The 27,666-nt window shown below is 44.4% G+C and overlaps 1 protein-coding gene across 2 annotated transcripts in view; it reads left to right on the top strand.

Moving 5' to 3' along the window:
- The window catches only part of RAC2 (Rac family small GTPase 2), a 33,770-nt gene continuing 6,104 nt past the window's right edge, over positions 1–27,666 (top strand). The window contains exons 1-5 of one of the 2 annotated variants that reach the window (XM_069082088.1): positions 1–223; positions 2,942–3,013; positions 20,109–20,226; positions 22,107–22,169; positions 22,402–22,561. In XM_069082088.1, the coding sequence (XP_068938189.1) occupies positions 189–223; positions 2,942–3,013; positions 20,109–20,226; positions 22,107–22,169; positions 22,402–22,561 (448 nt within the window). In that variant the 5' untranslated portion in view covers positions 1–188. Of the gene's footprint in view, positions 224–2,692; positions 2,801–2,941; positions 3,014–20,108; positions 20,227–22,106; positions 22,170–22,401; positions 22,562–27,666 lie in introns of those variants that run through there. The other variant, XM_069082087.1, reaches the window with a different exon arrangement.

Raw genomic sequence — 27,666 nt, 5'->3', positions numbered from 1 at the left:
AGTTCCCCTTCCGCTTCTCCCCACTGCTTTCCAACGACCTGCCAATCTACCAGCCTGTTAATTATTATTTTTGCTTCTTCTCTCTGTCTCTCTCCTTGGGAGGCCAGTTTCTCTCGTTCCTTGGCTGCCCGGGAGGAGTCAGCCTTCTCCTCTTTCCCTGCCTCAGCGCCTCCAGGATCCCAGAGAACATGCAGGCTATCAAATGTGTGGTGGTGGGAGATGGGTAGGTAACTTGGTTTGCTTCTGGACCAGGTGGGCAGGGGCATCTTTGGGAGGGCAGTTTACCAATGTTTAATTTTTTTCTCTAGTTTGAGTTTTTCCTACTTCTCTTGCCAACTCTGTCCCCAATCCCTTAACTACACACCCTGGTTATAGTGGCTATATTTATGTATTTTTGTCCCCCTCATAGGGGGAGACTGTTTCATTCTTTGTACTTGTGCTCCTAGCATCAAGCACAGCGCTTTGTATTTCATAATGCCCAAGAGCGTTCTCTGCATTCTAGAACCTGGGGTCTGATGGGGAGTAGCTATAAAAAGCCAAGTCTCTTCTCTCAGTGGTGGTTAGGAGTCTTCAGCCTGTGTGGGATAGGGTGATTTGGACTATTTATGGTGTCTCACCTTCCTGCCCCTATCCTAAATCTGCTGAAGGAATGGGCCTGGGGTGAGGTGAGGTTGGGCTAGCCTGTACCTAGGCTGAGCTCAGCATCATGGGCATTGGTACATCCTTGAAGCCCCATGGTGGGGCTAGGGGGTGCCTTTTCTTCTTCTATCTCTGGGGAATCTGACCAGGTCCACGGCCATGATAAGACCTCTACCTGGTCCCACCACCACATTGGGATCTTGTTGGTCTTCAGAAAGGATGTGAAGTTTGGTGGTAGTGGGAGAGGCTTAATTGGTATGAACATAATGTGAGAAGAGGTTGGAAGTCATGTAGACTGAGTAATGAAATCTAAATTTGTCTCAAATCTCACAGAGTACTGGACCTGGAATCAGGAAGATCTGTGTTCAAATCCTGCTCTGACTCTCTTAGTAGCTGTGTGACTTTGTTTTCTGTTTTTTCTTTTTGCTTTTTGGAAGGCAATTGGGGTTAAGCGGCTTGCCCAAGGTCACATGGCTAGTTTTTGTGTTAAGTGTCTGAGGCCGGGTTTGAACTCAGGTCCTCCTGATTCCAGGGCTGGTGCTCTATTCACTTTGCCACCTGGCCACCCCTAGCTGTGTGACTTTGGGCAAGTCACTTTGTACATCTTCTGCAAAATAAAGGGGGTAGATTTTTTTTTTACCTTTGGGGTTCCCTCCAGCTCTAAATCCATGGTACTATAATATTTATAGGCCTCAGTTTCCTCATCTGTAAAATAAGGGTTGGGTTAGATGATCTCCATGACCCCTGGCAGTTCTAAATCTATAAGCTTGTTTCCTTATGATCTCTGATCCTTGCAACCTCTTCAACCTTGGACAAGTTATTGAAATTCTCTGAGCTTGTTTCTTCCTCTGTGAGATAAAGAGGGCGTGGAGGGAGGACCACATGCTTTTAATGTTTCCTTTGGATATTAAATCCTCTGACCTTCCATCATCCTCTACCGAGATTCAGGCTCCAACTCTGCCTGGCATGACCTTGAATAAGTCACTTACCCTGGACCTCCATTTTCTTTTCTGCAAAGCAAGGACTCCATCACCAGGATCTCTTCAATATCTAAGTTGTGTTTATTTTTCAAAAGGACCAGGGTGTGACATTTTGTATAGGGAAGAGATAGGGAGAACCAGGAACCAGAAAGACTATGTGTAGGACAGAGAATGTAGGGCTGGGAGAAGGCCTTAGAATGTGAAATGGCAGAGCTGAGAAGGCTGTTAGAGCTGACTGTGGGGTGGAGAGTGGGAACCTACTTAGAGCACAGAATGTTAGTGTTAGGAGGGATCCTAGAACCCTGAATGTCAGAGCTGGGAGAAAGCCTTAGGAAGCAGAATGTCAGAGCTGGAAAGGCTCTCAGAGCATAGAAGATCAGAGCTGGGAGTGGGGAAGGGGATCCCTAGAGCACTGAATATTAGAGTTGGGAGAGAACCTAGAAAATGAAATGTTAGGACAGAGAATATTGAAATTTAGAATTTGAAATGTCAGAGCTGGGAAGGAACCTTCTAAGTATTACAGGTGAAGAACGTGACAGAGTAACTTGTTCAAGGTCACACACACACACACACACACACACACACACACACACACACACAGAGTGACTGAACCTAGACCTTGAAGCTGCTCTGCTGACCCAAACACCAGGGCACTTTCCTGAACTGGCTGGGGAGGGTTGTATACTGGTTGGGAGCACCCGGCTGGGTCCCTGCTTGGCACTAGGAGAGTTAAGATTGCTGGGGCATTATCTACACTGATCCCTTCCCCCTCCCCTCTCCCACTCATTACTTCTCTGAACTTGTTATTGAGCGGAAGTTGGTAAGCCAAACCCTCTTCTTATTCAAAATGGAGGGGGGAGGGGGCCCAGGGGAGGAGAAACTGAACCAGACAGGGATGGGAAGAAAAGGAAACTTAGAAGCAAATTGTTCCCCAGACTGGAAGTCAAGGACTCAAATGTGGAGGCTGGTGTTTTTACCCCACACCTGACCCAGGGAACCCCCCCCCCCCCTGCTCAGGCTGTGCATTCCAGAGCCCTCATTCCCCTCCCACCCCTTACAGTATTGATTCCAAAGTGAATTGTCCCCAAGCAGATCATAGAAGCAGGAGGATTAGATCAAAGGAGAAGAAATAGAAGAGATGCAGAGGGCCTGGGAGAGATGGGCAAAGGAAAGCCCTTGGGGTCAGATACTTACATAATCTTTGAATCTTAGAACTTTAGGCTAGCCATCGGGCCCTAAAGGGGAGGGCAGCTTCTTCACTGGGAATGGGAAATACAAAGGGGGAGGCACTAAACTTCTGTCCTGTCTCTTCTTTATTTCAGAGCTGTGGGTAAAACATGCCTCCTCATCAGCTACACCACCAATGCCTTTCCTGGAGAATATATTCCCACGGTGTGAGTACCCGGAGAGGAAGGGATGGTCTGGGAAGGGGAAGGGGGACAAACTCAAGAGCTCTATGGGAAGGGAGGAGAATTTAATCCCATCAAGACTGGGTGGGATAGTGTATAAAAACAGCTCTGGAGTCAGGACCTGGGTTCAGATCCTATGAGTAGCTGTGTAACCCTGGGCTAATAATCACTTCGTCTCTCCGGACTCAGTTTCCCTACCTATAAAATGAAAATGGTAGACTAGACAATCTTCTGAAAAGTTCCAAATATGAGTGAGAAGGAGCACTCAGGGTCTAGCCCTGCCTGGTCATGAGCTTGAATCCCCTTTATAACAGTATTCTTGGTGAGTAGCCAAACAGTATTCATCTGAATACCTCCAGTGATGGTGACTTCATTGCTTGTGTTATTTAATTATTTTTCAGTCATGTCCAATTCTTTGTGACCCCATTTGGGGTTTTCTTGGCAAAGACACTTGGAGAGGTTTGCCATTTCCTTCTCCAGCTCATTTTACAGATGAGGAAACTGAAGCAAATAGGGTTAAATGAATTGTCCAGGGTCACACAGCTACTAAATGTCTGAAGCCAGATTTGAACTCAGGAAGAGGGGTCTCACTGACTCTAGACCTGACACTCTATCCAATGCAGTGCCACCTACCTGCCCATTATTGCTTGGAGAGCTAGGTTATTCTACTTTGGGGTAGATATAATCATTAGAAAGGTGTTTTGATTTTTATTTTTCACATATGCATCTGAAATCCTCTTCTTGGAAGATTCTACTTTTGCCCTCTGGGTCCAGCAGAACAAAGTTAATCCCTATTCTACATAATGATCTTATGGACACTTGTAGCCAGGTCCCTAAACTTTGTCTTCCCCAGATTAAACACCCAGTTCTTTCTACTAATCCTTCCATAGTACAGTTGTCAGTCCCTTTGTCAACATGGTGGTCCTACTTTAGACTGTCTCCTCTTTGCTCATGTCCTGTCTAAAATGTGACACTTGGTGTGCCTGGCCAGAGTAGAATATGGAAGGACCATTCCTTCCCTTGTGCTGGCCATTATGCCCACTTTAATACAGACTGAGATGGTGTTAGCTTTTGGGAGACTCTACTAAATTGTTGATTCATATGGTGCTTTTAGTAACCCATTTTACAGATGGAAAAAAACTGAGACTCAGAGTGTCACACAGTTAGGAGTATGTCTAAAGCAGAATTCTAACCCAAATCTTCCTGAAGAAGGGTCTAGCGTTCAGTTGTGTGCACTGTCCCTTTCTGGCCTGGGATTATTTCTTTTAAAAAATTTTATTTATTTACTTTTAACTTACAACATTCAATTCCACAAGCTTTTGAGTTACAAATTTTCTCCCCCCTCTACCCTCCTCCCATGGTAGCATGTGATTCTATAGAGGTTCTAAAAATACCTTCACATTAGACATTAGTCAAGTTGTAAAGAAGGATTATAACCAATGGAGTGAACAATGAGAAAGAAGGAACAAAAGAAAATGAGAGAGAGAGAGAAAGAGAGAGAGAGAGAGAGAGAGAGAGAGAGACAGAGAGACAGAGAGACAGAGAGACAGAGAGACAGAGAGACAGACAGAGAGACAGAGAGAGACAGAGACAGAGAGACAGAGACAGAGAGAGAAAGGGAGGGAGAGAGCAAGTAGTTTGCTTCAATCTGCATTCAGATTGTAATTCTTTCTCTGGATGCAGACAGCCTTTTCCATCACGAGTCTTTTGGAGTTGTCTTCTAACCTTGCCTTGCTGAGAGAAGCCCAGTCTATCAAAATCAGTCGTCACACATAGTAGATGTGTCTGTAATCATGTATGATGTCCTCCTGGTTCTGCTCTCCTCACTCGGCATCAGTTTATATAAGTCTCCCCAGGTTATTATGAAGTCCCTCTGCTCCTCATTTCTTAGAACACAATAGTATTTCATTACATTCATGTTTAGCCATTCCCCGACTGATGAACATTCCCTTGATTTCCAATTCTTTGTCACCACAAAAAGAGCTGCTATAAATATTTTTGTACATATGGATCCTTGGGATTATTTCTTTACAGAGACTATCTTAGCCCTGAACATTCCTTCCAGATACTGTAGGCGTTCACACAAGAGATCCCATTCTGGGAGCTTAAAGAGGTGCCCTCTAGGAGGGGGATGATCCTTGGTTCCAACTCTCATGGCAGCTTCTGTCCAGTGGGGCCTCATACACATAAATGCAGCAAAGAGACCATAGTGTCTCAGGCTGGAAGAAACTTCAGACATGATCTATTTCCGGCTGGATGAGAAAAAGATTGTCTCCTTCAGCATCCATGAGAAGCGACTATCTGACTTTTCTTGAATACCATCACAGACAGGGAGCTTGCTACCTCAAAAGGCTGTCACTTTGGGGCAACTATGATTGGAAGAAAGTTCTCTCTCTACTTCCCCATCACCAATATGGCTAAATCTTAGTCTATTCCTTCATTTGATCTGTGTATGTCATGGTTTCTAATCCCTTATTCAGGTGAAGAAAGGTTACTAACATTAGGCAGGTACATTGTGTGGTAGTTAGCACATTGGATGTAGAATCAAGGAAACCTGAGTTCAGATCTTGCCTAAGTCACTTACTAGCAGTGTGACCTTAGGCAAGTCACTTTCCTCCTTTGGGCCTCAGTTTTCCCATCTGCCAAATGAGGTGGTTGTACTAGATGATCTCAAAGGACTGTTCTAGCTCTAGGTCCAGGGTCCCTTGGTCTTATTAACCTCATCACTATTTTCTTTGCTTCGTGGATAAAAAAGTACACCATGTCTGTTGATGCAGCTTGGTCTTTCCAGATATCCTTTCATTGTGACCTTTCTGCTCTGGTCCTAGCTCTGACCCTTGCTGAGGGATTATCCAATGTCCAGAAGTTGGAGACAGATCCAAAATTCCAAGACACACTGACTGTTGGCCTCTCATGGCATTATAGGTTCATGGGTTTAGGGGATCTCAGAAGCCATCTCATACAATGCCTTTGTTTTATTGATGAGGAAACTGAGGCCCAGGTAGGTTAAGTAATTTGCCCAAGGCCACACAGTAAGTTCAGAGATAGATTTTTACCCCAGGTCCTCTGACCCTGGAGGCAGGGATCTTTCTACTATACCAGGCTCTATCTTCTCCACTCCAACCTCCCCCAAAGTGCCTCTTGGACCTTGGGAATTCTGCTTCAATCTATCTTGGATGAGAAGCATGGAAGTTACAGAGAGGCAGATTTAGAATCAATAGAAGGAAGAGCTCTCTGGCATTTAGAGTTGCCCAATGGCACGTGTCGATTTGGGAGGTAGTGAGTTCCCCATCTCTGCAGGTATTGAAGAAGAGACTTTCTGCCATACCACACCACCTCCAGTTTATTGACACAGCTCCTTTCAGGAGTGCTGTGGAGTGGATTCTTGCTTGGAAGGGAGATTGGACTAGCTGACTTCCAAGGTCCAGATCTTAAGAGCCTAGGATGTGAAATCCCTTACCTCATTCAACAGAGATCAAATTTATCTGTCTGCAGAATCCCTCCCCCTTCATCCTTTTAGCAGGTGTTTGAGGGATAAGAGAACATGGAAGCGTGGATGGATGTGTTCCATCAACTGTATGGCAGGGCTGCCATAGCCACATGCAACCTTCCCCCTCTCACCCTCTCATAGAGCAGCTCAAGATCTTTTCATGGTTACTCTCAGTCAGCTGACTATTTCAGCTGCCCTGATCCAGCCTTCAGAGGAACAGTTAGCCACCAAGGGAGAGAATGTTTACAGGGGAAAAAATCACCCCGCTTACTGGTTTGGGAAAGAGCATTAACCTGATTATGGTCAAGACATTTGGGTTCTGGAGCCACCTTTAACTGCTTTTTTGACTTTAGGAAAAATCTTCTCTCTTCCTCTGTTTCCCCATCTGGAAAATGAAAGAGGAGAAATGCATGGTCTAAAAAGGACCATCAGGTTCTACTGTTCTATGACCTCTGCTTAGTGACAGTGGGTAGCACTAGTGAATCCACAAGCATTTATGAAGTGCCTACTATGTGTCAGGTGCATAGTAGGGATATAGAGACAAAAGTGAAAGAGTTCTCGACCCCAAGGAACAAGCATTCTACAGGGGGGATAGTACATACACATATGAGTATATGTAGAGTGCAGGCAGGGTAATTGGGGACTGGGAGGATCAGGAAAAGCTTCCTGTCAAAGGTGACATTTGAGCAGATTTTGGAAGGAAATTAGAGATTCTAAGAAGCAGCCACGAGGAAGAAATGCACTCTAGGCATGAAGGACAGTCTGTGCAAACACGTGGAGATGAAAGATGGAATACCATGTGTGAGGAAAAGCAAGAGAGCCAGCGTGTGAAAAGGACTGATGCCAGGGTGGCTGGGTGGTGTAGTGAATAGAGCACCAGCCCTGGAGTCAGGAGGACCTGAGTTCAAATCCAGACTCAGACACTTAACACTTACTAGCCATGTGACCTTGGGCAAGTCACTTAACCCCAATTACCCTGCCCTCCCCCGTCCAAAAAAAAAAAAAAAAAGAAAAGGACTGCTGCTTAACAAGGATGGAGTATGAGGTCTCACCCTCTGGCTGTTCCATGAGGCCCCGCATGGCACCTTTTCTGGGGGCCTTAGGGACAATAAGGAAATCCATTTAGAGGGCTGAAGGCTTGCACATTAATGGTGCAAAGAACAGAGTAAATCATGAAGCCCATGTGTGGAGTCTGGTCTATCATCCACAGGGCCCCAGCACCCCCTAACTGGCTGCATTACCCCGAGACAATCACTGAACTTGTCTGGACTGCAGTCTCCTCCTCTGTAAAATGGTGAGGTTGGAACGCATGATGTCAGTGGCTTCTCTTAGCTCTAACATAGAATCTAGGGTTTAAAAAAATGTACGATGAACATTTGGAGATTTGAGATAAGGAACTAAATGGCAGTTTAGCAATTCTGGGTGTTTCCTTCTATGTTATGTGCATGTGGGTCCAATCCAAATCCAATGTTTACAAGGTTTATAAGAGGGTGTAAACAGTGCCTCGGCACGTTTATTTCCAGCCAGTCATGAGGCTGTTTCTATCTTAGCTGCTCTGATCAGCCTTCAGAGGAACAGTTAGCCACCAAAGGGGAAGAGGTTTGGGGGGGGGGGAATCCCACCACTTACTGTCTTGGGGAAGGAGGGAGGTCAGAGGTGGGGGGAATGTATTTGCCTGCGACAGCCCTGTGTCATATGGGAAAATCATTGAGCAAAGTGCCAGAAAGCCTGAATCAGAAAATTGGCTGACTCTGAATAGCCATGGGAGCCTGAAGAAGCCTTGTGACCTCTCTGAGGTTATATTTCCTAATCCAAGCCAATCCAATCCAGTCCCAGGCCAGGCCAAGTCAACGTAGTCTAGTCCCCTCCAATCCAGTCCAAGTCAACGTGGTCTAGTCTCCTCCAATCCATCCCAGTTCAATCCAATCCTGTCCAGTCCAATTCAATCTAGTCCAGCTCAGTTCAATCCATTCTAGTCCAGGTCAATCTAGTCTAGTCCAATCGAGTCTGGTCTGAGTAGGTTCAGTCTGTGTCCATCCCAGTCACAGTCCAATCCACCTCAGCCAAATCCAATCCAGTTCAGTCCAGTCCACTCCAAGCCAAAACTTTGCCCAAGGTAGCACAGCTAATAATAATATGATGATGAAATAGCAAATATGGATGAAAATGGAATATAATGAATAAATGAATGGGAAGATATCTATTAAGAATTTGCTGTATGCAAAGCATCGTCAAAACAAAAGTAGCACTTGAAGCCCCACACAGCCACGGGTCCTCATAACAACCCTGAGAGGTAGGTCGTACAATTATTCCCATTTTATGGAGGAAGAAACTGAGACCCAGACACCAGAAGTGACTTCCCCAAGGTCACAAAGTAGTTAGTGAATGATACAGGATAAAAACTATGACTGTAAATCTAGGATCCTTCACTACACTTTCCTCATCTGTCAAATAGAGATGATAGTATGAGTCCTTCAGAATTGGGTGAGAAAGAAAACTCTGGAAAACTTAACCTCAATAAATGAAACACATTAGCATAGCCCTGAAGGGGAAAAGAAGTCACAAACGGATGACTGCCACTTGAAGTGGGGCGTAGGAAGTGGCACCAGTTCTCTTGGTGACAATTTGAGGGAGTTTCCCATGTCTGTAATGCACATGAGCCCAGGGGCTTTTTGATTTTTTTTTTAAGAAGCCACCTTCATAGGACTGGTTGCCTCACGTCACTACTCAGACACCAGCAGCCGTGGGGACCCCAATGCTTGGGGGTCAGCAATATCAAGCCCATATGGTTGGTTGGTGTTGATTAGAAGAGACTCAACTCCAGGAGGAAATAGGCTTTTGGCAGAGTAGGAGACTCAGAAAGGGGGCTGGGCAGGGTTGTGGGTGCTGACTCAATTTAATTCCAGAAGCTTTGATTAAGGGTTGATTAAGTGTAAGCCAATGAAGCTGCAGACTCTGGAGATGCTTCCGGGGTGAGAGCCAGCAAGGGGTGAGACAGCATTGTGAGGGATGGTTGGAGAGTGACCTTAGGAGGAGCGGTCAGAGGAGAGAGGGCCCTGCTGACCCTTCCAGTCATTGAAATCTCTTTCTTCTCTAACTTTACAGTGACCTTCAGGGTCCAAGGAGACCAAATGCTTTGGAGCTGGAAGGGGCTGTAGAGGGCATTAATAAAACCCTCCCCCTAATTTTACAAATGAAGGAAACTGAGGCCTGAAGAAAGGAAGTGACTTGCTCAAGTTCACATGGCTAGTTGGGGACAAGTTCTGTGCTAGAACCTCAGTGCCCTACATCCAACATCGTAGCATCGCAGAATGACAGCTTATTAGCTAGTCGGAAGGGAATACAGGCAGTCCATGGGGTTCTTACCTCAAGGTCTATTGATAGATTACATGCATTATATATGGTTCTATTTATATAATAAAATTATATTTCTAGATAATAAATGTGATGTATTTATGGAAATATTTGTATGAATATATTTACTTATGTACTGTATATTTGTATATCTATTTATATTTTATTGTCCTATTAATATATTTATAAATGATAGATTTTGTTAATTGCATCTCATTAAAACTGATCCCCTTTGCAAACCTATGCATCTTATTTTGAGCATTTAACAACATGATCCTGAGAAGCAAGGTCCACCAAGGTTAGGAGTTCCTCAACTTCTTCTAATCCTTCATTTTGCAACTGAGGAAACGGAGACTCAGTGCCTTGTTCAAGGTCACCAAAGTGACCTTAGAGTGGAGTGGCCTGAAGGCAGACATAAATTGCTGCTAGAGTTTGGAGTCCAAAGGCCTGAGTTTGAATCCTGCTATTTGTGACCCTTGGAAAAGTCACTTGCCTTCTCTCAGTTTTCCCATCTATAAAATAAAGGGGGCTGGACGCCCTGACCTCACAGGTTCCTTCCAGCTCCAAAGAGATCCTCTTCTAAACATATTCCTCAAGCCACTCAGGCTGATACAGGCCCCATGAGGACCATGGCCATATGTGAGAGGGATGTCACTAACAAGCAGTAATGACAAGGGCTCCATCAAGGGCATGTGTGATGAGAAAAAGAGGCCTGCCAAAAAGAATGATGGGCCCAGAGTCCCAAGACCCATGTTAGAAAAACAGGCCTGATGATTACTGTGGGCCCTTCGGTGAGGACAAGAAGCAAGGCATGGTGAGAGACCCCTGGATTGGGAACCACATAGTTGGGTTTGAATCCCATCTTGTCTCTTGTGTGCCCAAGGGGATGTCACTTCCCCTCTCTGGGCCTCAGTCTCCTCATTTGTAAAGTGAGGGTGTTGGACTGGGTGATTTCTAAGGTCCCTTCCTTATTTATATAATAATTGTTAAATTTATATTCTATGTAAATATTTAATGATATTGTAAGTAACTTGTCTTTCATGAGCCTCAGGTCTCGTAGACTCATAAAAAGATTCTGATCACACTTGCATTTCCTACCTTGCAGAGTTGTTTTGGGAAAAGGACTTTGTAAGCTGTAACAGATTGTAAGCTTCTGGAGGGGATGTACTGCTTTTCACCTCTTTTTGATTCCCCACCATTGGCACAGTGCTTGACACGTAGTCAGTGCTCAATGAATGCCTATCGATTGATTGATACGAGCTATAATCATCGTTCTTTAGTGAAAATGCTAGACAGCAGGAATAAAGTTACCAAGAGTTGCCTCTGAACAGTTCAGCTTCCTCACCCCTCCAATGAGCTAGGGGTGGAGATGAGTGGATCCTAGAAAGGCAGCAGCATGGTACAGTGTTGAGAATGCTGACTTTGGAGTCAGAGGACCTGGGTTCAGATCTTGTCTTTGCCACCCACTACTTGTGTGATCCTGGACAAGTCATTTAACTCATTTTGCTCAAATGTAAAATGAAGGGGTTAGACAAGATGATCCCTGAGGCCTTTCAAGCTCTGAATCTATGATTCTTACTTCTCTGGGACTCAGTGTCCTCATCTGTAAAGCAAGGGATTAGCACTAGATGATTCCTAAGGCCCCTTGTAGCTCCGAAGACAGGATATTAGGGAGGTGACCATCCCTAGCTGTCCTCTGCTTGGTAGGCCATAGCTGGTGTATTGTGTTCATTTCTTAGAAGGACATTAATAAGCCTGGCTTTACAGAAGTTGGCCCCCAGGATGATAGAATTTCAGACCTTGAAATCATACCTTGGGAGCTAAGTCTGTTGAAGAAAGTGGGGAAGTTTCCTCTAGAGAAAAGAAGACTTAGGGGGACATGACCACTGTCTTTCAAGTATTTACAGGGATCTTGCATGTAAGAGGCATGAACTTCAATTAGCTTCGCTCCAGAGGGCAGCTCAGTAAGAGAGTGGCCAACTTAGAAATGATGGAATAATTAAAGCTCCTATTTATTGGGACAGGCTCCAAAGGTGGTAGGGTCCTTCCCACTAGACATCTCCACGCATGAATGGCCACTCGCTGGGCATTTTGTGGAGGATTTCTTGTTCTGGTAAGGGTCACCCTGGCTCCCTCCAAGGTTCCTTCTGGCTCTGAGCATTCTTTGTTAAATCCCAGCCCATTATCTATGCCATGAAACCCCTAATAAATGTCACAAACCAAAGGGATCTGAGAGGGATCAGACAACCAAACAATGAGACTGAGCTCTGATTCCTAACCAAGACAGTGGAGAGCTGTGGTAACCACACTGTCTGTCCAACCCTCTTATTTCATAAATGAAAATCATTGGATCGTAGATCTGGGGCTGAAAGGGACCTTGGAAGTCATGGAGACCATCCCTCTTCATTTTATATATAGGGAGTTAGTAGAGGTGAAGTCCTCAGAACCAAGGAAAAAACAGTCCTCTTGTGGTTTGATTGCCTTGCCAGACCCCCCCTCTGGGGAATGTGTTCAGTCTCAGGTGCCCACAATACCCATATTAGACCTCTTGGTGGCAGAGCAGATATATAGATGGATTGATGTCCCAAGTTCAAATTCTGCCTGTATGATGCTGGGCAATTCATTTAACTTCTTTTGATCTCAGTTTCCTTATATGTAAAATGAAGAAAATAGTAGCACCTATTTATTGTTATGTTTTGAGGATCAAAAATTTGTAAAGTTATTTACAAACTTTAAAGTGTTATATAGATGCTAGACATGATAATGAAGATGGATTTCAGGTATTTGAAGAGTTATCTTTGGAAGAGGGATTCTCCTTCTTCTGTTTGGTCCTAGAGGGCAGAAGCAGGGGTCACTGAGAGAGGATGAGGAGAATATTTTGACTTGTCAGAAAATAATGTTCTAACAAATATCACCCTGAAAAAGTGAGCTAGGCTGCCTGGGGGAGAGGCAGGGGTCTCCATCACTAGAGGGCTTCCCTCAAAGGCTCTTCCAGACTGGACAAAAGGGATTCTTGTTCATTTATGTGTTGGATTGGAGGACTTGATAAACCTTTGAATTCTAAGACTGAGAGGACCTGGGTTCAAATCTGTAAATGACACACCCTGTGTGACCTTGGGCAAGTCACTTCATCTCCTTGGGCATCAGTTTCCCTATCTGTAAAATGAGGAGTTTGGGCTAGATGGCTTCTGAGGCCTCTTCCTGTAATAGATATGAGATGTTATGATCCCATCAGATCTGGGCCTCAGTTGCTCCATCTGTAAAATGCTCATAAATTATTGAGTTGGTCTTTTGGATGGGCCTTGAAGGAGTGAGGGAGCAGAGAAGGTGGGATCTGGGTCACATCGCAAAACAAATCCTGACAAACAATCCAGGTACCACTTCTGCAGTGATTCCAGCAGGTGGCCTGAGACCCTGGATGCTTGGATCTCTCCCTTTCATGTTTTTACCACCCTGGGAAGATGGGTAGAAAAGGTGAGACTTTCAGAACAGTGGCCACTTTCCATGGGTTGCTTGAGATAGGGCCTGGGAAAGATAACAGTCCCTCCTCCTCTGTTGTCTCTACAGAGAGAGGGATGGAGAGAGAGAGAGAGAGAGAGAGAGAGAGAGAGAGAGAGAGAGAGAGACAGACAGACAGACAGACAGACAGACAGACAGACAGACAGACAGACAGAGAGAGAGAGACAGACAGACAGACAGACAGAGAGACAGACAGAGAGACAGAGACAGAGAGAGACAGAGACAGAGAGAGACAGAGACAGAGACAGAGAGAGACAGAGAGAGAGAGAGAGAGAGAGACAGAGAGACAGAGAGAGATACAGAGAGACAGAGAGAGAGAGACAGAGAGAGACAGAGACAGAGAGAGACAGAGAGAGACAGAGACAGAGACAGAGAGACAGAGACAGAGAGAGAGACAGAGAGACAGAGACAGACAGAGAGAGACAGAGACAGACAGTCACACACAGAGGAGAGAGAAAGATAGAATGAGACAGAGAAACAGAGACAGAGTGAGACAAGGAGAAATGAAATGTGAGAAAGGGAGACAGAAGACATTGAAAGAACAACAGAGAGACAAAGTGGGAGGGTCAAGGAGAAAGGAAAGTACTGAGACAGAAGGATACAGAGAGAGAGGCAGAGAGCAAGGCACCACAAGCTACAGGAAGTGAGAGATGAAGAATGAGACAGACAGCCTGACAGTCAGAGAGAGAACACGAGAGAGGAGGAGGTGGTGAGCTTGGCACTCACTTCTGTGTCAGCTCAAAAAAAGAGAGGTGGGATGGGGGAGAGAAGGAAGTAGGATCTCGGCCTCCCTCAGCCTCTGTCAGCCTCCCTCACCTCCCTCAGCCTCCCTCAGCCTCTGTCAGCCTCCCTCACCTCCCTCAGCCTTCCTCAGCCTCTCTTCTCCCTCAGCCTTCTTCACCTCCATCCAGTCCCTGACAGCATCTGGTTGAGGGTAGGTCAGAGAAGCCCTCTGGAATAGGATTAAGCCTGTCAGCATCTCCATGCTCCCCCAGCCAGTGTAGTTCATACCCTCTCATGGTGCCTGCCCATTTCCTCCTGGCTTCTCTCCATCTCCCTTTTACCCAGTTACTTCCCCAGGTCCCTTATCTCTGAAGACCCAGAAAAAGAATTCTTAGGCCTATGAAATATGGAAACCAGGAGCCTGGACATGCCCAGGGACTCTGAACAATGCTGAGTCCCTTACCCCAACACCCAGGCCCCCATTTCACCATTTCCCAGGGAACCCAAATAAAACTCATAATAATAGTTTTCATTTTTAAAAATAACACAGAGGAAGAGGGATAGAGTAGGAATAGAAACTGATTTGGAGTCGAGAACTGGGGCTTAAATCCCTCTTCTGCTACCAACTACCTATATGACTTTGGACAAGTCACTTCCCCTTTTCTGGACCTCAGTTTCCCTATCTGGAAAATGCAGGGTTTGCACGAATTGGCTTCTGAAGTCCCTCTAAGCTCCAGATCTATGGTCTTATGAGCTTTCAAACTAATCTATTTTGATGGCTCTGTAAGGTTTGCAAAATACCTTCTTTACACAAATCTGGTGTGGCAGGGAGTAAAAGCGTTATTGTCTGAATTTGAGCCAATTCAAGCCAATCTAATAAGCATTTGTTAGTCCCCTCCTATGTTCTAGGCACTGGGGAGACAGATAAAGAAGCAGACAGTCCCTGCCCTCCAGGAGCTTACATTCTACTGGGGAAAATTCATCATGTAAACAGGCAAATATTGGCATGATAATACAAGGAGGAAGAGAAACTATTATCTAATTCCTGTGGGCACTTGCCACATTTGGGATTTTAGCTGTGGAGAGGTATTTACATGGTTTCTGTCATTAGCCACATACCCACACAGCCCCAGTGTCCTGGGAATGCACCTTTTACTCTCCAAGAATCTAATGTAATTTTAAGATTTCATCTTCTTTTTCCATTGGAAATAGTGTTGGAGGGAGAGTCAAAAGCCTGGGCTTAAAATCCTGTTTCTGTCAGTTACAAACCTTTGACAAGTCACTTTACTAATCTAGTCCTCAGATTAGAGGGGAGAGGAGAGGGGAGGGGAAGGAAGGAGAGGAGTGGGGAGGGGAGGAGAGGAAAGGGGAGGGGAAGAAGAGACAGAGAGAAACAAAGAGAGATAAAGGCAGAGAGACCAATATGTAGAGACAGAGAGAGACATGGACCACTTTGACTGGACATGGAAGAGGGCACTTTGAATTAAAACTTGAAGATTAGGTAGCCTCAGACAGTCGGAGGCCTTGAATGTCAAGTTCTATGCTATGTATTGTGGAGGAGACAGAGCCCTTGCCCACAAGAAGCTGATTCTCTAGTAGGGAAGATAAGCTATGACATGAAAGGATCGCCAGCTATACCAGGCCATCTGTGCTAGCTGCTGACAAGGACTTTTAAAGGCCCTCTAGTCCCAGTGCATAATTCTATGGAGGCCCAGAGAGATGAAGTGACTTTACCCAAGGTCCCCCAGGTGCTCAAGCAGAGCTTCGCGTTGAACCAAGTCTTCTAACTCCAGAATTAGAGGTTTTTCCAGTTCACCATGGTGGGCCTCAGTTTCCTCATCTAATAAACAAAAAATAAACTGGAACAGATGATTTCTAAGGTCTCTGTCAGCTCTGACTCACTATATGTTTATGAAATACAAGAAAGGCACCATAAAAATCCATTTGCTGTTCTCCATCTACCTACAATGGCATGTACACAGTAGGGGCTTAATAAATGTGAATTGGATAGAAATGAATTCCATTGCCTTGCACCACTTTGCAGTTTCCCATGAATGGGAAGAATGCTGAGTGTGGAGTCAGAGTTCAAATCCCAGTGCTGCCATTTACTAACCAAGTGACCTTGGACAAGTCACTTCACTCTTTGGGCCTCATTTTCCTCATTTGTAAAATGAGAGGATTGGGTAAGATGATAGAGGGTCCCTTCCATCCCTAAGGTTATGGTTCTAAGTAGACTGTAGAAAGGAGGTGGTAGGGCTTAGCAAAGTCTGCCCTTTCCCATCCCTAGGCCTTTGCTGATCTGCATGGTTGAGAAACCCCAAGGGACTCAGGTTATTGTGGGGGAAGCACTTTGCAATCTTAAAAGCATCATGGAAATATGAATTATTAATATTTCTTTAACACTAAAATCCCCCTTGGGAAGGGGTCTGGGCAATCTCTTAGCACTGCAGCTAACTGGCTAACTTTAAGACCTAAATGCAGAGAATCCAGAACCAGGGAATCTCAGGTCCCACTGTCCTCTGCCCTGGTCTGACCACAACTGCAACATTGTATTCATTTCTGGATGAACAGTTCAGAAAAGCCATTCATAGGAGAGTGCCCAAAGGAGGGAGCCATCTTGGTAAAGGAAATTGGTTGAAGGAGCTAGAGAAGAGAAAACTTAGGGGTACTGGGAGGGGCAAGAGTGTGGTGTGGTGTCAGTCAGTCAGTCAGTGCATAATTAAGCACCTGCTATGTGTCTGGCACTGTGCTCATACTGGAAAAGACTGCTTTTAATGGAAATATCACTGAGCTTGGAAAGCTAAGATCTAAATTCAAATCTTGTCTCTGTTACCAACTATTTATATGACCATGGGAAAATCACTCAACCTCTCTATACCTAAGTTTTCTAATCTGTGCTTCATGGTCTCTAGTTACAAATGTATGACCTTATGAACAAGGATCAGATTTGTTCTAATTGTCCCTAGAGAACAGAATTATGAACAGTTGGGAAAAGTAATAGAAGCAAATTTGGTTCAATGCAGGGAAACATTTTGTAATAACTAGAAAAAGGGATGTGCTTGGTAAATGTTTAACCACCAGCTATCTGGGACATATGCATGATACACTTAAGAGTCTAATCTGCATGATTAACATTTCCTCCATCATTTTCTTGTCTAGACAATTAGCAAAACAATAAATTAAGGGAAAGTTAGATGGTGACCTGAAGTCAGGAGGACCTGAGTTCAAATCCAGCCCTGGACACTTATTAGCTATGTGACCTGAGCAAATCACTTTACCTCCAAATAAATAAATAGATAAGGGGCAGCTAGGTGGCACAGTGAATAGAATGCCGGCCCTGGAGTCAGGAGGATGTGAGTTCAAATTCAGCGTCCGACACTTAACACAAAAACTAGCCGTATAACCTTTGGCAAATCACTTAATTCCAATTGCCCTACCTTCCCTCCTCAAAAAAAAAAGCAACAGCAACAACAAAAACACACAAAACCCCATGCAAATAAATAAATAGATACACCCAGTCCCAATTTATAGAATTTGCTGATTCCTGAAATGTGAACACTCACACTGAAAATTTAACAGCTGGCTCTCTGGAACCAGTACCAGCAGACTCCAGCATACACTGAACTTCCCAAAAGTGGAAAGGGTGGCCTTTGGACATCAGTCTTTGAGTAGAACTGGATGAACACTTGACAAGAAGGTTAGGGAGAGGATTCTTGGTCAGGTACATGTTAGATTAGTTGGTTTCTAAGGTTCCTGTTAACTGAAATTCTCTGGTTCTATGGTGTGTAACTGGAGAAAAGAAAACCCATAATAAGCCATAATCAATAGATTTAAACATTTTAGGACACCAACACAGATAGCTATTATACACAACATCACATACTTGGATTTCATATCTGGAGTTGGAAGAGACCTCAGCGACCATCTGGTCCAACATGCTAAAGGGCTACGTGAAGGATAAGAACATTATTGACTATGGAGAACAGGGAAGGTTTCCTGGATGAGGGACATTTAATTGGGCTTAAGGGGATGGGTAGAGTTGGGAAGATCAGTCTGGAACATATCCTGGTTATGCAACTCTAAGCAAGTCACTTCATCTCTCTATGACTATAAAGAGTAGAGAAGGTGACAACCTGGGTAGAAATAGCTTCCTCTAAAGGGGTTCTTTATACCAGTGGAATGATAAATATAGTCCCATAGAATTTGATACTCAGGAGAGAGCTTGGGGGGGCATCAGTCCAACTTGTGTCTGAACGAGAGTCCCCATCCAAAGTTCATTTTGAGAATACTTGAAGACAACCAGTGACACAGAGTCCACTACCTCTTGGGACAGCTCCTTCCATTATGGGCAGCTCAAAGTCTTTCATTACACAGAGCTGAAATTTGGCTTCCTGTAACTTCTTGCCCTCTGAGGCCAACTTGAACACATCTAATCTATCTTCTCTGTGAATGCCCTTTAAATATTTAAAGACATCGATTCCTCTCCAGGTTAAACATCAAAGAATGTAAGTATAATAAGGTAGCTTGAGGTCAGTCCCCAAATGAACAGGCATTTCTTCTACAATACCGCTGACAAATGGCCAGTTGACCTTTTCTTAAAGACTTACAGGGAAGAGGAACTCACTATCTCCCAAAGCAATCAATTCTTCTTTGGATTGGTTCTAATTGTAAAGCAGGTTTTCCCTCCAGTCAACAGGAATTGTCCACTCTGCCACGTCCATCCACGGATACTCTATCGATCCTACATCTGCTTTCCTTCCTTCTTCCAACCTTTCACCACCTTGATGATTCATGTCCTTGTTTGATCCAACTAGTCAATGAAACTCCCCTAATGTGGCACCCCTAAACTGGAAACTGTTCCTGATGGGGTCTGGCCAGGGATGAGGCCAATGGGAGACTGACTTTCCTGCCTCTGGCCTCTATGATCCTTTGAATGAAGCCTAATGGCAAGTTAACTTTGGGGGACTTGTCCAACATGTACTTTTCCTTAGAGAGGAAACTGCCCTGTGACTTGGTCTCTTGAGGAGACAGGTGAAGTTCCAGGGGCTATGTGAAATCTTATTTAATAAGAATCATAGTGGCCATGGAGATCAGGAAAGCTTCCTGGAGGAGGTGGCATTTTAGGTGGGTTTCAGAAGATGGGCAGAGGTGAAAGATTTGGATTCTGATAGTGCTGCCTTCAACAGGAGCCCTTCAGTCTCCCCCGCCCCAAATTGGACTGAACAGGAATGTAAGTTCAGAAGTAGAAAGGATTGTAGAGTCCATCAAGTCCAACCTCATTTTATAGAAAAGGAAACTGAGGTACAGGAATGTTCAGTGATTTGCCCAGGGTCATACAGTTAGTAAGTGTCTGAGGTGGGATTTGAATGCAGGTCTACCTGAGTCATAGTTACAATAGCATACTGCTTCTTGAATGTTCATGGAGACATTCCATGATGTGTATACTTCAGCCCCCAGGCTTGGCTCCTTCATTTGTCCTTGCTCAGTGATAACACAGAGTCTTCATAGCTTCCTTGTGCCTCAATATTCCCAGCTGTCTGATGGGTATAGCTACAAACCCTGTCTGCCTGGGTCTAGGATGAACAGGAGAGGGAGAACACATCTCTCCATTTTGACCAAACTAGGAAACAACATGCAGTAGTGCTAAGTACTTTGGATTTGGAGTAGAGGAACATAAGTTTAAATCTCAGCTCTGCTACTTAACTTTGTAGTTCTAGAGCTCGAAAGGCCCTTCATGGTCATTGAGTCCAACCTCCTCATTTTATTTTATTTTATCTTGCCTTTTTTGGGAGGGCATTCAGGGTTAAGTGACTTGTCCAAGGTCATACAGCTAGTAAGTGTTAAGTGTCTGAGGCCAGATTTGAACTCAGGTCCTCCTGACTCCAGGGCCAGTGCTCTATTCACTGCACCACCTAGCCACCCCTAACACTGACATTTTCAATGCTCAACATTAAGTGAGTACACATTTCTTCATTTCTTCTGTTTAAATTGCAGGTTTGATAACTATTCAGCCAATGTGATGGTTGACAGCAAACCAGTGAACCTGGGGCTGTGGGATACAGCTGGACAGGAAGACTATGATCGTCTTCGGCCTCTTTCCTATCCTCAAACAGTAAGTTCTACCCTGCCTTCCCCTCTCTAGATCCTTCTTCCTGGCTTGTCTTCCTCACTCTTGCTCAGCATTGGAATGGAGAAGAATTAGCAGCAGGTGGTCCCTCCTTCCTTCCCTTCTCTCATGGGTGACTGACAGACTGTCTTCTCCATTAATCCTTCAGCCTCTTCCCAAAGGGCTGGATAGCTCAGTGGTGCTGATGGGAAATTAGAGGAAATTGGTCCTAGATGTAGAGTCTACTAACTCTGCCCCTCCCACCAGAGGCCCCCAGGTGCATGACTTGGAAGTTTTCTTCTGCACTGAGGAGGCAGGAAATACAATGGTGTCAGTCTGACTTGTTGCTTTGCCTCAGACTAACACATCTTTATACTAGGAGACCCTGACTAATAATATATAAAATATTGAAGTCTCAAAGGACTAAATTATACTTTGATCTTCAAAGTCCCTCTCTCCCTCCAAGATAAAAATGGCATGCATGAGGGATGATGGTGAATAAAACACAGTGGGTGAGCAGTGAAGGAATGGATTCTGGGGAAAGAGTGGATGATTGTTGAGAGGTAAAGGATAGTGGATGAAAGATGAACAGTGAATGGTGACTGATAGATGAAAGATGGATGAATGCTGGCTGATGGGTAAATAGTAGCTGATAGGTGAGGAAAAGTTGGTGGTTGGATGGTGAATGGTTGGTAAAAGTTGAATGGTAAATGATTGCTGATAGGTAAAGGATGGTGGAGGAATGGTAGTTGGCACTGGTGGCTTATGGATAGTTGGTGAGTGATAGGTGAAAGAAGATTTGTGAATGGATGGTGGATGATGGATGGATGGTAAATAGTGCTGATAGGTGCAGAGTGGATGGTAGGATAATAGTGGATGGTGGTTAATAGGTGAGAAGAGACTGATGAGTTGATGCTGGCTAATGGTTGAAGAGCAGATACTAAATGACTGGTGGCTGATGACTGAAGGAAGATTTGTGTCTGGATGATGGATAATAAGTGAATAGAAGATGGTGAATGAGTGTCAGGTGGTGGTGAAGAATGATTGATGGGCAAAGGGTGGATGATGGATGAATGGTAACCAATAGGTAAAGTGAGTGAAAGGTAGATAAATAAAAGTTAGAAAGTGGTGGCTGGTGAATGAATTATGAGTGATAGGTGAAGTCCGAATTATGGATAATGGGTGAATGGAGGATGGTGGGTGAGTGGTAAATGGTCAGAGGTGAAGTGTAGATGGGGGATAAATGATCACACATTCTATTGGAGCAGCTAGACTATTTTATTGACTGTTCTCTGTACATGACATTCATTTCCCACCTCTGAGCCCTTGAACAGGCTGTCTGTTCCCCCATGCCTGGTGTATCCTTTCCCTCCTGACTTCTACCAGTTGGAATCCAGATTCCCCACTTGTCAGTGCTTCTCTTTCCTACCCCTCCCATTACTTCATATGTATCTGCTCTATATCTTCTACCTCCTTCTCTATGAACAAAGTACATTCCCCCAGTAGATTGTAAGTTCTTTAAAGGTAGGAATTCTTTCTCTTTGTATCCCCAGTACCCATCATAGTTGCTTGCACCTAGTATATGCTTAATCAATGATTATGAATTGGTTCTTTTAATGTGGGTGAATAGTAGATGATTTATAATGGACGAGGGGAGGGTGGTGAGTAAATGGAAAATGTTAAGTAAAAGGTGATTACAGAGTGTTATCCAGCCACATTACACCTCTGTTCCTTGGTATAGATTTAGATGTCCTCAACCTTCCCTTAAGTTGTTTGATCCAACCATGAGTATATGGCTTGTGAGAATGAGGGGGGAGGTGGACTGCCTATTCCCAGTTTGGCCCCCAACTTTGCTGATTTGTACCCTTCCTCTCTTCTCTTCTCAGGATGTCTTCTTGATCTGCTTCTCCCTTGTGAGCCCAGCCTCGTATGAGAACGTTCGTGCAAAGGTGAGTCCTGGTGGCACCCGGCAAAAGGGGAATGGTAGCTTGAGGCAGGGGCATGGGGTGGCTCCATCAGCCTATGCCCATAAAGGCAGCTTTGAGTGGTGGTGGTTGTAATGGGTGACCAGTTGTATTTAGTGAAGGAAGTGTAACCCCAGAGGAATATCTTGGTTCCCTGCCCTACTCTCTCCCAACTTTGTGACTCTTCTCCCTCTCTGCTTTCCCTTTCCCTGCTCAGTGGTACCCTGAGGTTCGGCATCATTGCCCCAGCACCCCCATCATCCTGGTGGGCACCAAATTGGATCTTCGTGATGACAAGGACACCATTGAGAAGTTGAAGGAGAAGAAGCTAACACCCATCACATATCCTCAGGGCCTTGCCCTCGCCAAGGAAATAGGTAAGAGTTCTGTGACCTGGTAGTGGAGATTTATGGGAAGAGACCATCATTTTGGTGTTTGTATCTATAGTACATAGCACCCTCTACCTCCCTAGGGGTAGTATGCTGGATAGAGCCTTGCATCTACAGTTAGGAAGACCTGAGTTCAAATGTGACCTTAATCACTTACTGTCTGTATGACCCTGGGAAAGTAATTTAGCCTTAGTTTCTTCAACTGTAAAATAGGTAGAATAATGTCACCTATGTAGCCGGCCTGTCATGGGGATCAAGTGTGATAATATTTGTAAAACCTATTTAGCACAGTGTTGGGATCATAGTAGATATTATATAAACATGTATTTCTTCCTTTTACTCTGGAAGATGGGAAAGGCAGGAGGGAGGGGAGGGGATCTCATGCTGGGGAAACTATCCTTTTTGGTTTCAGACAGGGTGGGCAATGACGAAGATTTGGGCATGTCCTGTGGACTCTGTACCCAAATGAAGGTTCACTAATATTCTGCCCCACCCAGTTATGTTAGAAGATCGTAGATTCAGAAATGATTCTACTAAAAAGAAAAGCAGCTTTTCCTAACAATCGGGGATGGCCACATTGGATTCTCTCTCACTAAGTGTCATCAAACAGTCAGTCAATAAACATTTATCAAGCACTTTTTATGTGTCAGGCACTATGCTAGGTGCTAGGGACACAAAGAAAGGCAGGCAAAACCTTGTCCTCAAACAGCTTACAATCTAAATGGAATAGATAGTATCCACATGGCTGTATTCATAGAAGATAAAATCAGTATAAATGGGCAGTCATCTCAGAGGGAAGGCACTAGTTGGGGTGGAGAGGTTAAGCTCCTGTTGGGAATGTTGAAGATGAGGGGTTTTGTTCAAAGAGGGGGTTCAACCACATGGCCTGTGAGGTCACTTTCCGATTTGAATTATATGATTCTAGGGTTCTGTCTTTCCTTCTCTTTTTGCTTGGGTTCCTTTACTGTATGAATGAAGTATCGACTAATCACTGTGGTAAGCACTAAAGATATAAATAGAAAAAGTGAGATGCTCCCTGTCCTCAAGGAGCTCACACTCTAATTGAGGTAGAGAGCACATAAAAAGAAAGTGCAGCAACTGTGAATCTGGAGGGGGCAGAAGCAGGGCACATGGTAAGGCCCTTAGAATACAGAGGCTGATGGTAAGACCTGGTAATCTCTCATGTCATCAGAGGAATAGAGCTGGTGACTCTCATCTCATCTCATTCAAGTCTTTGGAGAAGTGAAGTAGCTCAGATTTGTTCTGGGTGGTCTGGGACCAGGGTGGGGGTACAAGGAAGGTACCCCATTTGTGGAGGGTCATCCTGCTGCCTATTCTTCCTGTTTGGAGTCTGGGCAACTTAGAGAGAGAGAAAGCATTGGGGAGAATAAAATGGTGGTGGGATAGGATGGGAACACTAATCTCTTCCTCTGTTTCAGTCTTTACATTCCCCTGATTCTTTCTTCCCTCAGCTCTGGGATGTGCCCTCTTACCTGTTCTTCTTTATCAGGAGCTCAACATAGTAGAAAGAGCCCTGGATTTAGAGCCAGAGAACTAGGGTTCAAATTCTGGCTTAGACACTTATTAGGTGTGCGACCTTGGATAAGTATATCCCCATCTAAGCCTCAGAATCTCTCACTATAAAATGTGGTGGTTAGACTTGAATACCCCTAAATCACCTTCCTCCCCTAAATTCTATGAGTTCTGAGGATGGAAGACTCCCCAAACACCTGGGACTATTTGTTTAGTGGCCTGGGGGGAGCACCCTTCAGAGTTTACATCTTCAGACCTCAAAGTGGTGACGGGGGCGGGGGGGTTGAGACCAGGCAGGTCTTGAACTTCTGCCAAATCTTCTCTGTGACCTTAGAGTTTTATTCAAGTTGTGGATTTCTATCAATCTCTCTGATAAAGACATAGATGGTGCCCATCTTTTGGTCAGTGACCCAGAGCTTGGAGAGATAACTAACTTGTTGGAAAGCAGACCTGGGAGCCTGAAAAGGCTCAGATAGAACTCTAGCACAAATCTAAGAAGACTTCTTTTTCAGTTGGATCTGGGATTCCACATCCTTACATTGCTGGGAAGAATTCCTTCTGCCAATAGGGATCATCCCCTACTCTGCAACTAATAAGCTTACTTCCTTGATCATGATGAAACTTGATGGAGATCAATGAAAAGTGACACAGATTTAATTTTTTTTTACAAGAGCAAGATAGTAGAGGCATGGCTGGGCAGCAGGTGATCTAAAAAAAAAGCCAGAGGTATTCCTGAGCTGAAAGCTTAATCAATGGGTCGACAAACATTTATTCAGCACCCACTATATGCTAAGTATCATGCTTAGGATCTAGAGATAAAAAACACAAACAGAACTCCAAAAGCAGTCGCTGAACTCTGCATTTGTAATCCATAAGGGGAAATGAACTCATATGAGTATAATATCATAAAATATAGCATCGTGTCACATAATATAATTCAAAACCCAACTTAACATATAATATTATAAAGCATTGCGTAAGGTGACAAAATATATAAGGTTATATGCCTAATATATGATATTAAATATGATGAAATATGATATAATTCCATAGAATGCAAGATGATATAATAGAATGGAATAAAATGGAATAATATAACACAAGGTTAGACGCAGTAAAATATTATATGATAGGATGTGATATTATCTAATAGAAGACATGATAGAATGCGGTAGAATGTAATATGATATTATACAATGTGACATAATGTAACATAATGTAATATAACATAACAATACAATGTAATACAACATAACACAAGAAAACATAACACAAGATAACAACATAACATAAACATAACATAATAACATAAAACAACATAACATAACACAACACAACATAACACAACATAACATAACACAACACAACACAACATAACAACATAACACAACATAACATAACACCACACAACACAACACAACATAACATAACATACCCAGTTTTAGTAGTCAGTGGCATGGTAGCCTCCAAAACTAATGAAGGCTCATTTTGCCTTAGCAGAGGCAGAGTGCCTAGGACAAGGATGATGGGAGTCATGCCTTGGTTGTCATATCTGTAATACTGAACTCATTGTGGGCATCACAATTTAGGAAGGATATGACCAAGGTGGGAGGGGTGGGATGGCCAAGGAGGGGCAAAGGACCCAGAGAGTCCACCATCTCAGTATCAGATGAAGGAGCTGGGGAAGCTTATCCTGGAGAAGAGAAGATTAAGGGGAGAAATAATCGCTATAGATCATAGAGTTCAATATCCCTAAGCCTATCATGTGGTATGACAATAAGCAGGCAGCTGCAGGGGGGAACATTTCAGCCGGAGGCAGGAAAATATTTCTAAGAAAGATTGTCCCAATGTTGAATGGGGTCCGTGGGAAGCAGGGCACCAGCCCTGTGAGCTTGCTTTCAGGAGAGGCTCGCAAGAAAGTTAGACAATGACTTGTCACCACCACCACCATTACCACTACCACTACTACTACTACTACTACTACTACTATTACTACTATTATTACTGCTACTATTACCACTGCTACTTGTACTATTACTACTGCTACTGATACTATTACCACTAATACTACTACTACTATTACCCCCACAACCACTATTACTACCAATAACACCACCACCACCACCACTATTACTACTACCTGAGGCAGGTCTTAGACCAGGAAGACCTGGGTTCAAGTGCTACCTCTGATACATACCTTGGAATGCCATCTTCAGTGACCCATGTAATTCTCTCAGATTATGTATATGTTGGGACGGGTGCTAGATGCATTGGTGAAGGCATTTTCCTTACGGGAAGCTCCTTGCCCAGTTCTAATCAAAAGTCCTTAAAACTGATATTGATTGATTGCTGTCAGAACTTTTATAGTCCTTACAAGCTGGAGCCTCCCAACTAACCAGTGAAGTGCATGTGACAGAGATTATCTATTAGTCCCATTTTCTAGGTCAAGAAACTGAGGCTCAGAATGGCTTAGTCCAAGACTTACTCTATGGAGTAATGGAAGAGTCTGACTTGCACCCAGGGGTTTGTCCCAAGCCCAGCAGGGCCCCTCACACTTCAAAGTCCAGTTCAAGAGGAAGTCTGGTCCTGCCCTCTAGTGCTCTGGCTCTCTGTTCCTCTTGGGTTCTGACACTCCGCCTGTTGACATTTTACACCCTTGTGGCCACACAGAAGCCCTGACCTCCCTACCCCCACCCACTCTTTCGGTCTCTCTCTGACTTCACTGTCTCCTTCTTCCGGGCCGGAACTGGGAGGGCCCTTGAGGGGGAGGCCTCCACATCTCTTCTATCGTTAACAGGAAAAGAGACCACAGCTTCCTGTTCTGTTCCCCTTATGACTAGCTTAATCTTGGGCTCAGCCCTGGCCCATCTCCCACTGGGCCTTGCTCCTGCTGGCCACCCCTTTCCTCCTCTCCCTCCTGGTATGCTACACCATAGCCATTCCATGCCCAGGACTTGGCCTGGTCACTACCGATCTGCCTCCCTTGGTTCCACCAGCCCACCTGACTGACATCTGTCTCAGAGAAATGGCAGAGGCAGGAAGGATGGAAGGGAGAGTCAGGGAGCTTAAGGGCTGGGGATAATGGACACAAATAGAAACCAGGAGGGATTTCCAGGTGATTTGAGAGGAAGAGGCTGAGCATTCTCTTATGTATTGTGGGCTTGTGGAAGAAGGAAAGGACGTTCTCCCTGCCCTCAGGGAGCTGACAGTCTTCTTGGCCAACCGAGGTTGACTGACTGACATGATCCTAGGTCTTATAATTTCCTTGTGGGTGGGGGGGGAGGAACTGAGACTCAGAGAAAACAGCATCATTTGCCTGAGGTCCCACAGGGAGCAAAGAGTAGACCCTGTAGTGGAATCTGAGTTTTCTTGAAAGTGACTCAGAAATCATCTAAATGAAAACTTCTTGTATTTATTGAGCATTTTTACATCTCTTGTAGGATCATCAAATATCAGAACTAGGTAGACCTTTAGATGAAAAAATAACAGAACTGGGCAGAGCCTCAGAATAGGGGATGTCAGAGCTGAGAGGGGCCTTAGAACAAAGGATGTCAGAGCTG

The sequence above is a fragment of the Petaurus breviceps genome, unplaced genomic scaffold (assembly GCF_028583685.1).
Source record: "Petaurus breviceps papuanus isolate PSGF00001 unplaced genomic scaffold, PetGlider_PUasm1.0 156, whole genome shotgun sequence".
In the NCBI taxonomy this organism is placed as follows: Eukaryota; Metazoa; Chordata; class Mammalia; order Diprotodontia; family Petauridae; genus Petaurus; species Petaurus breviceps.
The sequence above is the reverse complement of the archived record's forward strand: the minus strand, read 5'-3'. Positions and strand labels throughout refer to the sequence as shown.